At 52.0% G+C, this 14089-nt stretch overlaps 4 protein-coding genes across 4 annotated transcripts; 2 read left to right on the forward strand and 2 right to left on the reverse strand.

Moving 5' to 3' along the window:
• Positions 1-525: 525 nt before the first annotated feature.
• Positions 526-7051, forward strand: N7532_008852 (putative ubiquitin-protein ligase E3 component (UBR1); the record flags this gene model as incomplete). Its single annotated transcript, XM_056621344.1, has 2 exons — positions 526-6722; positions 6784-7051. 2 exons carry the CDS (start codon positions 526-528, stop codon positions 7049-7051), a joined length of 6465 nt encoding a protein of 2154 aa, XP_056472150.1.
• Positions 7052-7667: 616 nt separating this feature from the next.
• N7532_008853 (uncharacterized protein) lies at positions 7668-9377 on the reverse strand (the record flags this gene model as incomplete). Its single annotated transcript, XM_056621345.1, has 2 exons — positions 7668-9168; positions 9223-9377. The coding sequence occupies 2 exons, from the start codon at positions 9375-9377 to the stop codon at positions 7668-7670; spliced, it is 1656 nt and encodes a 551-aa protein (XP_056472151.1).
• Positions 9378-10067: 690 nt separating this feature from the next.
• Positions 10068-11315, forward strand: N7532_008854 (uncharacterized protein; the record flags this gene model as incomplete). The annotated part of the gene is made up of 1 exon (XM_056621346.1): positions 10068-11315. The coding sequence occupies one exon, from the start codon at positions 10068-10070 to the stop codon at positions 11313-11315; it is 1248 nt and encodes a 415-aa protein (XP_056472152.1).
• A 391-nt stretch (positions 11316-11706) lies between these two features.
• On the reverse strand, positions 11707-13986 carry N7532_008855 (SNARE-binding exocyst subunit SEC6; the record flags this gene model as incomplete). Its single annotated transcript, XM_056621347.1, has 1 exon — positions 11707-13986. One exon carries the CDS (start codon positions 13984-13986, stop codon positions 11707-11709), a length of 2280 nt encoding a protein of 759 aa, XP_056472153.1.
• Positions 13987-14089: the final 103 nt, after the last annotated feature.

A 14089-nucleotide genomic window follows, 5' to 3' on the forward strand; every position in this document is an offset into this window, starting at 1 on the left:
GTGTAGCTTTCTGCATGACGAGCCGCGTTGGGTGTGCTGTTAGGCCGTAGCGTGGACCGCTGTGGCGTTGGGGGAGACCGCTCCGTCGATGTCATAGTCATGGCCAAAAATGCTCGTTCGATCTCCTCGCTCTTCCACGCCCCCGAATTGTAACCACTTTCCCCCAAGCCCAGATTCACCTCCAGTTTCTCGCAACCAGCTAGGTGATTGCTCAGAGGCTGGACCCGTGCCTGTCGACCTCATCGGTCCACACCTCGCCTGTCTTCCCCCACTACGATCGTCCGCTCTGCAAGATCGAAGAAACATCCGACGAAACCGACTCCAGCGCAGCACAGCGCAGCCGTTCGATCACTTTCTCCTGATCTCCGTTCTGTGGAAAATACTTTGCGAACGATACTTCACACATCTCAGATATTTTAATACGCTCGATTCAGACTACCGTCTACCGGGCCAACGGCTCTCCGACCTTTACACCTGTGTCAGCCGAGCGGCGCATCCTCCTCGACCTCTGCTCGCCTTTAAGCCATGCACATGCTCGCAGAATGTGAGAGGATCCTCGGCGATGGTCTTTTACGACTGCCACAACAGCACAACTACCGATATGGACCGCAGGCCGAGCGGGACCTGCTAGAGCTTCTGTTTCGGTCGCTCGTGGGACACAACGACGAGCTCATACACCACTTGTTCCCCGACGGCGCACCGACGGGCGCATGGAAACTGGCCGAGTCGCAGGGTGCCCGCGAAGGAGCAGAGTACAGCGAGGCAGCGCGGGGCAAGCGATGCGGTCACATCTTTCGAGCCGGCGAGGCCACCTACCGCTGCTTGACGTGCGCCTCCGACGATACGTGCGTTTTGTGCAGCCGATGCTTCGACTCGTCCGACCACTCAGGTCACCAATATCAGATCTCGCTCTCGTCTGGTAACTGCGGCTGCTGCGACTGCGGTGATGATGAGGCGTGGCGCCTGCCGCTCTTCTGCGCGATCCATACAGACAGCGGCAATGAGAAGGAAAAAGAACGTGCAAAGATTGAACTCCCATCTGAGTTGCTGGCAACGATTCGGCTAACAATCTCTCGCGTGCTGGATTATTTCTGTGATGTCATTTCGTGCTCTCCCGAGCAATTGCGTCTTCCAAAGACTATCGAAGGTATCAAGGCAGATGAAGAGGCATCGAGGCTCCGTCCTTCTTGGTACGGTGCTGGCGATCAGGAAGAGGAGGAACCCGAGTTCGCTCTTCTGTTGTGGAATGACGAGAAACACACCATCCGCGATGTCTCGAACCAGGTCACTCGTGCGTGTCGTGAGCGGGATAGCTTCGGCGTAGCTCGAGCCCATGAAACGAACGATATCGGCCGCAGTGTCATCAAGTACTCAAAGGACTTGCAAAAATTGCTGGGTGTTTCGAATGTAATTGAACAGATTAAGGTCACCGTCACTGTGCGCTCCGCTCGCGACACATTCCGCGAGCAAATGTGCGGCACGATTGTCGAGTGGCTTGCGGATATTGCCGGCTGCAGTATTCTCGAAGACAACGAAATCTTCCGCCAGGCTATCTGTGAAGAGCTCCTTAGCCCCTGGAGGAAGGGAAGTGGTGGCTATAATGAAGATATTGGTATGAAGGGTATTGATGACCACGAGATTGCGGAACATCCTCGACGCCGGCCTGTTCTTCTTTCCCTGCCAAACCACGGACAATTTGTGGTCCAGGTGAATGAGGCTGTGGATGAGGATATCGATGATGACAATGGCCCCGACGAAGATGACGAGGACTATGTCGAGGCTCATGATGATGCAGATGACGAGGATGACGATATGGAACTGGAGCTTGCCCGCCTTCAAGATGCAGAGGACGAGGACGGAGATATGGATATGGACGGCGTCAATCCAGACCTGGCCTTCGCCGAACAAATTTTGGCCCAAATGACTGGTGTAGTCCCTCGACCACCTGTACCTGTTTCGGAAGAACGGGAAGCGACACCGGCCCCGGCCGAGCAGGAACAATCAAATGAAGCAACCTCTGGTGAACAAGGCAGTCAGCAGACCGACCCCAACAGCTATGTCGCTATCCCAAGAACCCCTGCACATGTGGTCAGGCCCAAGCCTGGAGGCACGCAGGGCCACTGGCAAGTCCGGCCTCCAATGCAGGTGCCGGGCGAAAAGGTTGCTCCTTATGAAGACTTGTGGCAGCGTACTCGTCTTGACTGGCTCGTTCTCTATGACCTGAGATTGTGGAAGAAGACTCGTACTGATCTTCGCGACTTGTATATCAGCACTGTCGTCAATGTTCCCCAATTCAAGCGCATCATGGGTCTTCGCCTGTCTGCACTGTACACAGCACTTGCTCAATTGTACCTCATCGCAGACCGGGAGCCTGATCACTCTATTGTCAATCTGTCTCTCCAGCTTTTGACCACTCCATCTATTACCGAGGAAATAGTTATGCGTGGAAATTTCCTCACCAAGGTTATGTCCATTCTTTATACTTTCTTGACAACCCGACAGGTTGAGGAGCCACATGCCGTCAACCCCAACGCAACCTTGGCATTTGATGCTGGATCGGTGACGAACAGGCGTCTATATCACTTCTTCCTCGACCTCCGGTATCTCCTCCAATCCGAATATGTACAGCACCGAGTTCGGACTGAGGAGCAGTATCTCCCACAGTTCCTTGATCTCGTCAAACTTTCACAGGGCATCTGCCCCAATGTGCGTGCGGTCGGTGAGCATGTCGAATACGAGACCGATGCCTGGATCAGCGCCTCTATTCTCATGCGGGAGATTAACCGCCTCTGCCAACAATTCTGTGAAGCCTTCCGCAACCCTGAAACCGACAATGGACAGGATCTCCTGCGTGCAATCAAGACTACCACCGTCACTGCAGTCCTTCATTCCGCAGGTGTGGAGCGCAAGCGCTTCGACCAAGCAGAGATCAAAGAGGAGGTTCGATTCAAGACGTTGCCGCCTTTCGATTTCGAAGTTGGTGCTTCTGGCCAGATCCCGTGCCATCGTGTTGTTGAGTTCATCGTTGAGAAGGGATCGATCAGTTTCCACCATGCGCTTCATTACACTCTGTCGTGGCTGATTGAGTGCGGCCGCGGAATCAGTAGTGAGGTTATGCGCAACGCCCTCTTCGAAGCTGCCGAGACTGCAAGACAACAGCTTCACGCTGCCAAGGCTGCCAACAGCGAGCATATTGACGATAGTATCTTGGCTCTCGGAACTGAGGACCTTCTCCTCACAATGTTTGACTACCCTCTCAGAGTCTGTGCCTGGCTTGCACAGATGAAAGCCGGTATGTGGGTTCGTAATGGTCTCAGTCTTCGACACCAGATGTCCCAGTATCGTGGCGTTTCCTCCCGCAACTTTGCCTATTACCGAGATATCTTCCTGTTGCAAACCGCACTGGTTACCTGCAATCCAAGCAGAGTCCTCGCATCCATCGCCCATAGGTTTGGCATGGTTGACTGGATGATGCGTAACTACGTGCCTCGACCTGGCTACGAAGATGCTCAGATCATTGATGTCGCCGAGGAATTCGTCCATTTGCTCGTCATTCTTTTGACTGATCGCACGTCAGTGTCGGCAATCGACGATAGTACACATACGACCAAGGAAACGATCAGTCGTGACATCGCGCATGTATTGTGCTTCAAACCCCTTTCCTTCTCCGACCTCTCCACCCGCCTCAACGACAAGTTGCAAGACTCAGACATGTTTCAAGACGTTCTGGAGGAAGTCACTGAATTCCGTCCGCCCGAGGGTCTCAACGACTCCGGCAAGTTTGAACTCAAGGAGGAATATCTCGATCTTGTGGATCCCTACAGCACACACTTCTCGAAGAACCAGCGGGATGAAGCCGAGACCATCTACAGAGAGTGGATGGCCAAGAAGACAGGCAAGAATGCATCGGACATTGTATTTGAGCCCAAGCTCCGACCCATCACCTCTGGTGTCTTTTCCGACCTTCCGCGCTTCACTGGGACTATCTTGTTTGCGCAAATTGTGCACCAATGTCTTGAATACGTTCTCATTTCTCAACAAAGCACGCCCTCGATCCCACCAACACGTGTGGAAACTTTCCTTCAAGTCCTGCTGCATCTCATTCTAGCCTCTGTGCTCGAGGATGACTCCCAGGATAGTAACATAGAAATAGAGCAAGGCCAATCATTCAACTTGCATGCTCTCTCCAAGGCCAGGGAGATCGCTGCTGGCAACTTGACCATTGTTGGTCTTCTAGAGAAGATCTCGGTCACAGGCGAGTATTCCTCTTGTGGCCCCAAAATTCGCCATATTCTCAAGCGGCTCTGGCAGAAGCGGCCACGTACTTACGCAGCCGCAACTGCATCTCTCAAGTTCCCATTCGATCGCATCGACACCAACTCTCCCGCAATCGACATTGACAACGAAAAAGAAGCGAAGAAGAAGAATGCTATGGAGAGAAACGCCAAGGTGATGGCACAGTTCCAGCAGCAGCAGCAGAACTTCCTAAACAGCCAGGGCGATATTGACTGGGGTGAGGATGAATTCAGCGACCTCGAGGAGGATGAGGCTACCCACGAGACCAAAACCTGGAAGTACCCTAGCGGCACATGTATCCTCTGTCAAGAAAGGTGTCAGGAGGAGACTGCCGATTCGCGTCTTTACGGTACCTTCGCTATGATTCAAGACAGTACTATTCTTCGACAGACCGACATCCGGGATGCGGATCGGATCCGTGAAGCCCTCAAGACACCATCAAGTCTGGACCGATCGGCCGAAGAAATTCGGCCATTTGGCGTTGCTGGAGAAAACCGTACTACTATTAAGCGCCTGGATTCTGCTGGCAAGGAGGTGATCAGCGAGAAGGTCGGGTTGAGTAAGGGATTCAACCCCCGGAGCACGCTTCGCGGACCTGTAACCACCGGTTGCGGTCATATTATGCACTTTTCTTGCTTCGATGCATACAACAGCGCCACTCAGCGCCGGCACAATCAGCAGATTGCCCGCCAGCACCCTGAGAGGATTGAGTTCAAGGAATTCGTTTGTCCGTTGTGTAAGGCACTCGGAAACGCATTCCTGCCGATTGTTTGGAAGGGCAAGGAAGAGTCATACCCAGGTGCTCTCAACTCTTCTACATCCTTCGAAGAGTGGATGAAGGCTGGTCTGAAACAAACTTTGAATGAGTCTGAGAACCTCTCGGTTATCATGATCGAGAAGGACAAGGCTTACCGACAGCCTTATGCGGAACTTTTTAAAGATTACCTGTCCAAAACTCTGGTCACTCCTCTCTCCTCGAAGATCTCTCAGCTTGTGGCTTCTTCGTCTCTTCCCGGGGGTGTTCCCTCTTTCTTGTCCTCGACAACCCGAGCCATTATGCCAGGCTTGTTCCCTGGTACAGAAGACATGGCGCCATCGAGCCCGCTCCAGCAGGCTTTAGGTCCTGCCGATGGTCCTATATTCGAGCTTATGAAAATCTTCCGGCGTCTCAAGAGCACCATACAAACGAACCAAATCAACTCAATATTCAACACCACCAGCGAAAACATCAACACAGACGAGTTGGCTCATACAGATTCCCTGATCAGAAGTTTCGGTTTGAGCATTGCTGCGGTTGAAATTGCCCAGCGTGGTGTTCCATCAGAGCCCGGTTCTACCTTGTTGGAGAAAATTCCCCCATTGACGTTGACCCATTTGCGTGTTTTGGCCGAGACCGCGGTCACATATGCTGCTGTTGCCTGGGTGTCGTCCAACAATGCCCAAAAGAGTCGCCCAAGCAATGAGTTCCAGGAAATGCACCGACAGAAGATTTGCCAGTTGCTTGTTGGATACCCGTCTCTCAACGGTACTCCTCTCTTGAACGATGTTAGGAACATCGAACCCCTGCTCGCCATGGATACATTTGTGTTCCTGGCCGAAAGCTCGCTTTCTCTGCTTCCTGTCCTCCGCATTGATGTTCGCCATCTCATCCAGATGTGCTATGTGGCCGAGGTCGTCAAGGTGGCAGTCACTTTTATCCTGTGGCCTCTTGGGTTGAAGGAAGAAGTTCTACAGCAAGGAGACAAGGAAACTCCTGGCTCTGACATTTCGGACGAATGTTATGCTACTACACGGCATTTCTTTGATTCCATCGTGGCAGAGCTCAAGGCAAACTCGGTTGGACGCGCCGAGGGATCATCTTTCCCGGCAGAGAGTGGCTACGTGAAGGCTGGCGAGGAACCCGCGCCTCCAAACATTATCATCGCTCTGCGGCGCCTGGTTTCTAGCTATGCACTCACTTTCTTGCGCAAGTCTGTCATCCTGCTCCACGTCCAGCACGGTGTTGACTTCCCCAACACCGGCTTCAGTGATATGGGTGCGTCGGAGCTGGATCGACTCACGAAGGCCCTGCACCTCCCTACCCTGGACGAGATCTTCATGTCTGTCAACCCTGCGAGGAGCAGCAACAACGAGTTCGATGCCATCATCTCGGGCTGGATCTTCCACTGGAACGCATCGCGTTCTGGAATCCGTTTCGAAGACCACCGCCTCTGGCCTAGCCTTCCACACCCGGCCATCTTCGAGCTGGTCGGTCTTCCAAAGTACTTCGACAGCCTGATCGAGGAAGCGAACCGTCGTCGCTGTCCAAACTCAAAGAAGGAACTCAGCGACCCAAGCATTTGTCTTTTCTGCGGAGACATATTTTGCTCACAGGCAGTTTGCTGTATGCACAATAAGCTGGGCGGCTGCAACCAGCATCTCCAGAAGTATGTCTTTCTTACCCCTAAATCTAATACTTCATGAAATTTAACAGCCTGTCTATTCTAGGTGTGGCAAGAACATCGGACTTTTCATCAATATCCGCAAGTGTACAGTTCTCTACCTCCACAACCAGAACGGCTCCTGGCACACAGCCCCCTACATGGACCGTCACGGTGAAGTTGATCCCGGTCTTCGCCGAAACCGCCAACTGATCCTCAACCAAAAGCGATACGACAAGCTTCTTCGCGACGTTTGGCTGTCCCATGGTATTCCTGCTACAATAAGTCGGAAGCTGGAATCGGAGATCAACAACGGTGGTTGGGAAACGATTTAACGACCTTTCCTATAAAAGCGGGTTTACTGTGGCCTTTTTCTTAACGTGACCTTGGTAGAATTCAATTGATATTATTGGGCGAATCCGGGTTTTTTCCGTCACATATGTATCGTGCTTCTTTTTTTCCCTTTTCTTTCGAACCTGCACAATTCTTCAGTCTGGGTGTATTTTCGTGATATTGAAGCTTTCGCCAGCATTTGTATCGTCCGGCTTCGCTATAATGAATACCATGGTCTCTCCTTTTGAAAACTACGCGTCTTAAGTATTGTTACGTTGCTGGATGGTTTGTATGAGAGTTATGGATACTGTGTCAAATAATGTAGCTAGGTGCCACACACTCGTGGTGTTGGCATGTGCAGGTTCTACTATCCGACTAAGCGTGAAGCGCGGCAGTGAGTGAAGACATTTTGATGTCTTCAACGCAGTTGAAGCAAATAATCAAGAAGCATCACAAGGCCCGTAGTTGCTTCAGTTTCCCTTCGTGGTGGGCTTTTTGATTGCGAGTTGAAATAAGGGTATATGGAGCCCATGAAAATGATGCTATGTGTTCAACGCAAAAAGACAATCTGAAAAGAATCCAGCTCAACCAACATGAGCCGCATGTTTCCAGACTCGCCTAATCCTTCTTCCGTCCCTCAAGAACATTCATCACATCGGAAACACTATTCTTATCGCCCTTCTTCTTCTTGGGTCCACGCTTCCGCTTTTTCGCTCCACCCCGTTGCTGGCCCTCGCCATCATCATCGAAGTCAAGCAGAGGTCCATCATCCTCCTCATCGCCATCTTCAATCCGACTTCCGCCGAATTCCATGTCCATGTCTGCGGCATCCATGGCATCTCGGCGCCGGGCTTCTTCCAAAAACTTCTTGTGTCGAAGAGCAGCTTCGCCAGATTCGCCAGAGTCTTCGGCTGACGGCGAGGCTTGTCGGAGCGCGGCGGCTCGCTTGAGGGCTGCGAGGATTGCGGGATCTTTCGCAATTGGGTTGGATCGGTCTTCTGGCTCTGCGGCGGTGGACGAAGTGCTCGTTCCAAAGTAATTGCGTGGTCTCGCGGGCTGTGCTTCGCCATCAGGGCGTTTCTGTTCCGCTTCCCTGCCCTCTTTCTTGTCTTGCTCGGCAGTATACTTTTCTTTCTTTTCTTTTGTTTCGCCTTCTTCGTCGGACGAGGAGTCGTCATCATCTTCAATACCGGCAAGAGGGTTATAGTCTGTTCCGACGCCCGCGAAGATATTGTCGTCCTCCTCCTCCTCTTCCGCGGCCGCCTTAGCAGCAATCTTAGCAGCAATCTCGGCCGGGACCTCCATGCCGAGGGTCTTGGAATCTTTCAGAGGCCCAGGGAGTTCAGATTCCGGTGTCTTCTCACCCGGCTTGTCGATCCACCGCACCTTGCGCTTCGTGTTGCCCTGTGCGTCGGTAATGATAAGAACCTCTCGCCGCCGACCATTCTCCGCAACCTCAACAAAGCGCTTCTTTTCAGGCTTTTTCTCCCCCAATTTCTTGAATCCAGAGCCCAGGATTGACTCGGGTGGCGGAGGCGGGGCAGCTCGACTGGCTCTAAGCTCCTTCAAAATCTCATCGCGAGTCATCTTGGGAGGTGGAGGCGGTGCCATTGTACCCTTCTTCTCCCTCTGTTCCTTCGGAGCAGCCGTAACCTCTTCCTGCGCCTTTTCCTCCATCAAGCGCTCGAACTCCTCCTCCGCCATTTCTGCGGAGAGGGGCTCGTCTTCTGTGGGTACAGGGGCGGGCTGCTCCTCTGTCTTTGTAATGTCTTCGCCAGCTTTCACTCGCTTTAGTAGTTTCCAGTCCAATCCCTTGACCATGTGCGTGCTACTGGTATCACCACCCACCCCTATCTCTGAGCAGAGCTTATCAAACGCCTCCTGGTCGATTTGGCCCAATTTCTTCATCTCCTCTAGCGCTTTGACGCGCTTCTCTAGATTATTCTTCTCTTCAGCTTCCGCTTGGGCATTGCGCAGCTGCGCGCGATCTTGGTATCCCTCCGGTAGCTTGCTTCCTTTCGGCGCGGCGGATGACTTGAATCGCTTCGTTGGTCGATCTTCGCTTTCGCGTCGCTGCTCGGCGAGTTGGCGGGCGAAGTTGACTCCGGTTACGGAGCGCCTGGTCATTTAGTTAGCTCTTTCTTCTGATAGTCTGGTCTGTGGACCACCGTACGGAGTCATAGGAATGCTGGAACGCATTCGCGAACCCAGGAGCGGGCCGGGGGTTGCGCCGCCAGGCGCATTGTGTGAGGGGGTGCCCGGCTTGTCGTCTGATTTCGATGAGGTCTTGTTGTCGGCAAGCAGCCGGCGGAACTGCTCGTTGTTCATTGTCACGGCTCGCTGGTGATGCTGCACCGTTGGTTTGGTTGACGTTGAATTTGAGATGCAGAGGCCCGATCGGGCTTGGCGCGCGATAAGGGTGGCCAGGCTTATCGGCCGCTGTGATGACTCCAAGCATTACTCGCAGCTTGGTAGAATACTGCAAAAGAAAGCAACTTAATATCGCCCAATTTTTGCAGCAGAAACAAAGTAATTTTCTATAATTTTTCGATCACTACTCTAACTTATCGTTATATGCGGTTTCTCCAACTTTTTGAAGACGTAAGCATCGAGCTACATGATAATTTCAGTGCGCGAGGAAAATATAGAGTTAGCAGGTTAATAAGGCAGGACCAGAGCATGCCATACAGCACCGATCACATCAACTACGATTTTTTATTAGGTTGTTTTTGTATTACTTGATGATCAAATCCACAGGCACCAATAGAACAAAAAATCCTTCACGAAGTCTACATCTTGCATTAGACACGAGTGGATGGACCGCCGATTTGACAGTGGCAATGACGGGCTAGCGGGTCCGTGCGTCTATCAACCAAGACTAGCTGGAACCACGCCGCTGCAGCTCAACCATCTCTCGAATTTCTCCGAATGCGTACCGGCAGGCCCTTGTGGCCATCCTCTGCTACGAACTTGTTGTATTCTAAACGCGCAATTTACTCAACACTTACTGTACCGGCCATGACTGGAGCTAAACGCAATGCGCCCGGACCGACGCAGAAATCCCGACCGGGGAAGAAAGCCCTCCAAAAACGACCTGCTCTAACGCATTTTCTCTGTCTGCCCTTGGTCAATGCAACATCTCTTCCGCAGCTAGAGAGGTCAATTGCTTCATTCAATGAGTCACACATGCCCACCCCGGTGGCGGGGATACCGCAGAGCCGAGATAAATCGGCAGATAGGCCACCTCCAGGGACACTGGTCCCGCTCATTCCTGATGGCGCCTTTCGCCCCTTGGGAACTTTGCACCTAACTATTGGTGTGATGAACCTTTCAACAAAAGAACGATTGGATGAGGCTCTTGCGTTCTTCCGGTCTTTGGATCTGGGTGCTCTGATGCGTGAGGCTGGATGCGTGGCTATTGAGTTGCGCCAGAAGCAATCATCTTCAAAGCATAGGCCGAAAGTCCCCGCATCTTTCGACAACTCTACCCATGACTCAGAGCATTCTGATATTCTCAATGTATCTTTGGAATCTCTCCATGCCTTCCCACGTCCCAAGTCAGCGACCGTTTTGCATGCCTCTCCCGTTGATCCCACTGGTCGTCTCCACCCATTCTGCGTGATGCTGCGGGATAAGTTCATAGAAGCTGGATTTATTCTTGCTGAGGACAAAGACAAGAAGTCGCAGGCCAAAGAAGGCAAACCCGACTCGACAAACCCGGGGGATACCCAGCCTCCCAGTGGCCAGAATGCTATTAGGAAGTCCTCTCGAGAAGCAGCATCTACTCAAAACACATCATCATCAGCAGCAGCAGACCAATCTCAACAATCAGAGATGAGCCCATACGCCATGGCTCTGGCCCGCAAACCCAAGCCTCGACCTTTGGTTCTACACGCAACATTAGTAAACACAATCTACGTCCGCGGTCGAAAGCCTGAGGGGCCTAAACGTATCGAATTCGACGCTCGGAGTATACTATCGAAGTACCGTGATTATTATGAGGACGAATCACGAACAACGCCGCGCGAGCATACAACTTCCGACCTTGTCGAACAAGCCTCTGAGGGGGGTGAAGAAGTTAAAAATTCCAAGGTTCAATTCCCTTTCATATGGGCGAAAGATATCCCTATTGATTCGGTCTGTATATGTGAGATGGGTGCTAAGAAGCTTGATCTCGGCGATGCTGCGTTGGCGGATCCTGCAAGCGTGGCTTGGAATGCGCGTTTGGGTGAAAAGTATACAGTCATTTCGGAGCGGCGGATTTAGCAGATGGTCAAATGATTTCAAGCTTATTTGATCCGAATACTGGTTTCAGTTTGCATTGACTAAGCTACAAGTGGATGATTCTACATAGAAATTATACCCTTTCATTCTTTGAAGCTGATTCGTTTCGATTATTCATGCAGATATCTTGCTACATAATGGGGAGTCCCTTCCCAAGCCAGCTTGGGATGGATGAAGGGGTATTTTATGTTTCCCGGCGAGTTCAGCGTAAGGGCCTTTCTTGTTGGCAGATATGAGATGCCACGTCCCTTCAAGACCAGTCAAATGCCCACATGCCTTAGGGTGCATGGAAGCTCATGCAAAATCTCCCTAGGTTGTTGGGGTGGGTGAGGTATCATACCAGATGTTCTATTCGTGGACAGGCGAGACATGATCACCTCACACGGCTCATGATAGTCTCAACCCCGCGTTCAACAGACAACTCAGCAGCCTTAGCCTTAACAGCACTGAGCATACTGCGCTCAAAGTCATCGCGAGTACGCAACACAGCCTCGACCCAAGACAGCTGCAGATCCCAATATTCGTTCTTGAAAGACTCGTAGACATTGACAACAGGCTGGCCCTTTTCGCTCTCGAGCAGACGGACCAGCCAGTCCACAAGACGCCACTTTTGCTTGATGGTGGCCTCGAAAGAGTCTTCGTATTTCTGGAAGAATGCAAAGACTGTGAGGACATCGTCCTTGAATTTATCCGTGAACGGATCCACGAAACGGCGGAACTTGACGCCTCGGTTGCGGACTGATGACAAGTACCGCACCAGGAGTTCGTCTGAGAGTTCTTCGACCAAGATGTCGACGAGGGAGGGGTGGAGGACGGGTGAATAGTCGGCCATGTAGTCCTCGAATGTGGACGTAATACGCTTGATGGCATATTCGCCATACCATTTCGCGGTGAACAGATCGGGGATAACGGTGACAAGGTCGACAGTGAAAACAATGTCCACGAATTGTGTCAGGCAATGTGTGCTCAGGTCGACGTAGCCATCGCGCAGAGCATCCAATTCGAGGGCGGCGCGTGTCGCCAGATACTTTGGTGTCACGAGCGGCTCGAAATCACGCTTGAATCTTGTCAAGTAGCCCATTTGGCCCGTCTCTTCATTGTCGTCGATACAGGCGATCTGATCGTTGGCAACACCAACCAGCCAGTCCTGTAGCAGTTGGATACCTTCAGGTTGGTCCGCACCAGGTACTTTGTGCTTGGTGCATTCTTCATCAAGCAGTGCCTGCCATGCACTCTGCCGGCCCTTGAGCGCCCGGAACATGGCATCAATGACACCCTCAACAACGTCGGCTCGTTCAGAAGCACTGGCCGCCACAATTTGCTCATGCAGCATACGCCACATGTCTCCGATGGTCTTGGTGCGGAAGTAACCATCCGCATTGGTGTCCAGCGCATCTGGTTGGCGATCCATGAGACCTCTCTTTTCGGTCTCAAAGATGCGTTCCATCCATTCTTCCACGGCATTGATAATAACACTTTGCCATTGGCGGATCAGCTCTGGCTCGCGGTCATCCAGGATGTTGGGCTGGAGATCGGTTGCGGCCCAGCCAAGCTTCTTCATCTTCTTGTAGTATTTATCACTCCAGTGAATCATCTTCAATAGATTGTCCGCTGGGCACTCGGGATCGTCAATCATGCCCACGAGGAAATCGTGCATCATGCGGTGATAGATATCGGTGTATGTCTTGAAAATCTTCCACTTCTTCGGTACCAGGCTTTGCATGCCTTCTCGGACGGTGAAGAGGTCATTGAAGTACCACCGGAAACTCTTCTCCAAATGATCTGGATCACCCAAGAACTCCTCTTTCGTGTTTTCAAATTGGTTTTGTGCGTAGAATTCAACCGCCTGGAGTAATTTCTCCTTGTAGCCCCGGACAGTCTTAGGACCGATGTTCATCGACTTGAAACGGCTCGCCAGATCTTTGTGGTCCTTCTGAGCTTCTTGCAAGGCGCGCACGGTATCGTCATTCTTCTCTTCATTAAGCACGACGACAGCCAGACGAACAACCATGCTCTTATTATCTTCCTGGACTAGCGGAATGAGATTCATACAAGCCGTGCCCAGGTGGTCGTCAAACCAGTCAATTACCGAGTCCAGTCCTTGGAAGTATTCGGTCAATGTCTCTTCACTGCTGGCATCCTGCGCCTTGCGAATCTGATCCATGGCCTCATCGCGGAAGTCTCGCAGACGGGAGATATGCATGTGTGCCTTGAGTAGATTTGGCTGGTTCTCCAAATCATCGTCGTCTTCTCTCAGCAGCTCCTCTACTTCCTGGATATCCGCGCTGAAGTTCTCCAATCCCTTCTTCATCATCAATGTAGCGTCGAAATGCCGTTGAATTCGCGCCAACTTATCGATCTGTGCAAAGTCCTCCACGCTATCCTGTGATTCCGCACATAGTTTATCGATCCCTTGAAGTTCATCCTTAGTCTTGGATACTTGTCGTTGGCCCTCGGTCAAAATCCCAATACTGCGCTGCACGGCCTCAAGCTGGTCGCGAAGGCCCTCACGAAGCCGGGAATCCACAGCGGTCTTCTTGCGCTGATATTCGGCCTTGAGACCGTTGATTTTGTCCAGATCCTCCGGGTGACGCAGGAGATCCTCGAGCTTGGGCATGGCGACCGTGCCATCGGCATTGGCGTTTTGAGCCATGACGACGGTGGCCTTAGCGGCAAAGGGCGGGCTGGTGTGGTTGTATTCACGATCGATTTGGTCTTTCAAGGGGCTTCGGGCCGTTGCAAATCAGTCGGACCGC

The sequence above is a fragment of the Penicillium argentinense genome (assembly GCF_028826775.1).
Source record: "Penicillium argentinense strain IBT 30761 chromosome Unknown utg000009l_segment0_segment0, whole genome shotgun sequence".
Taxonomy (NCBI): Eukaryota; Fungi; Ascomycota; class Eurotiomycetes; order Eurotiales; family Aspergillaceae; genus Penicillium; species Penicillium argentinense.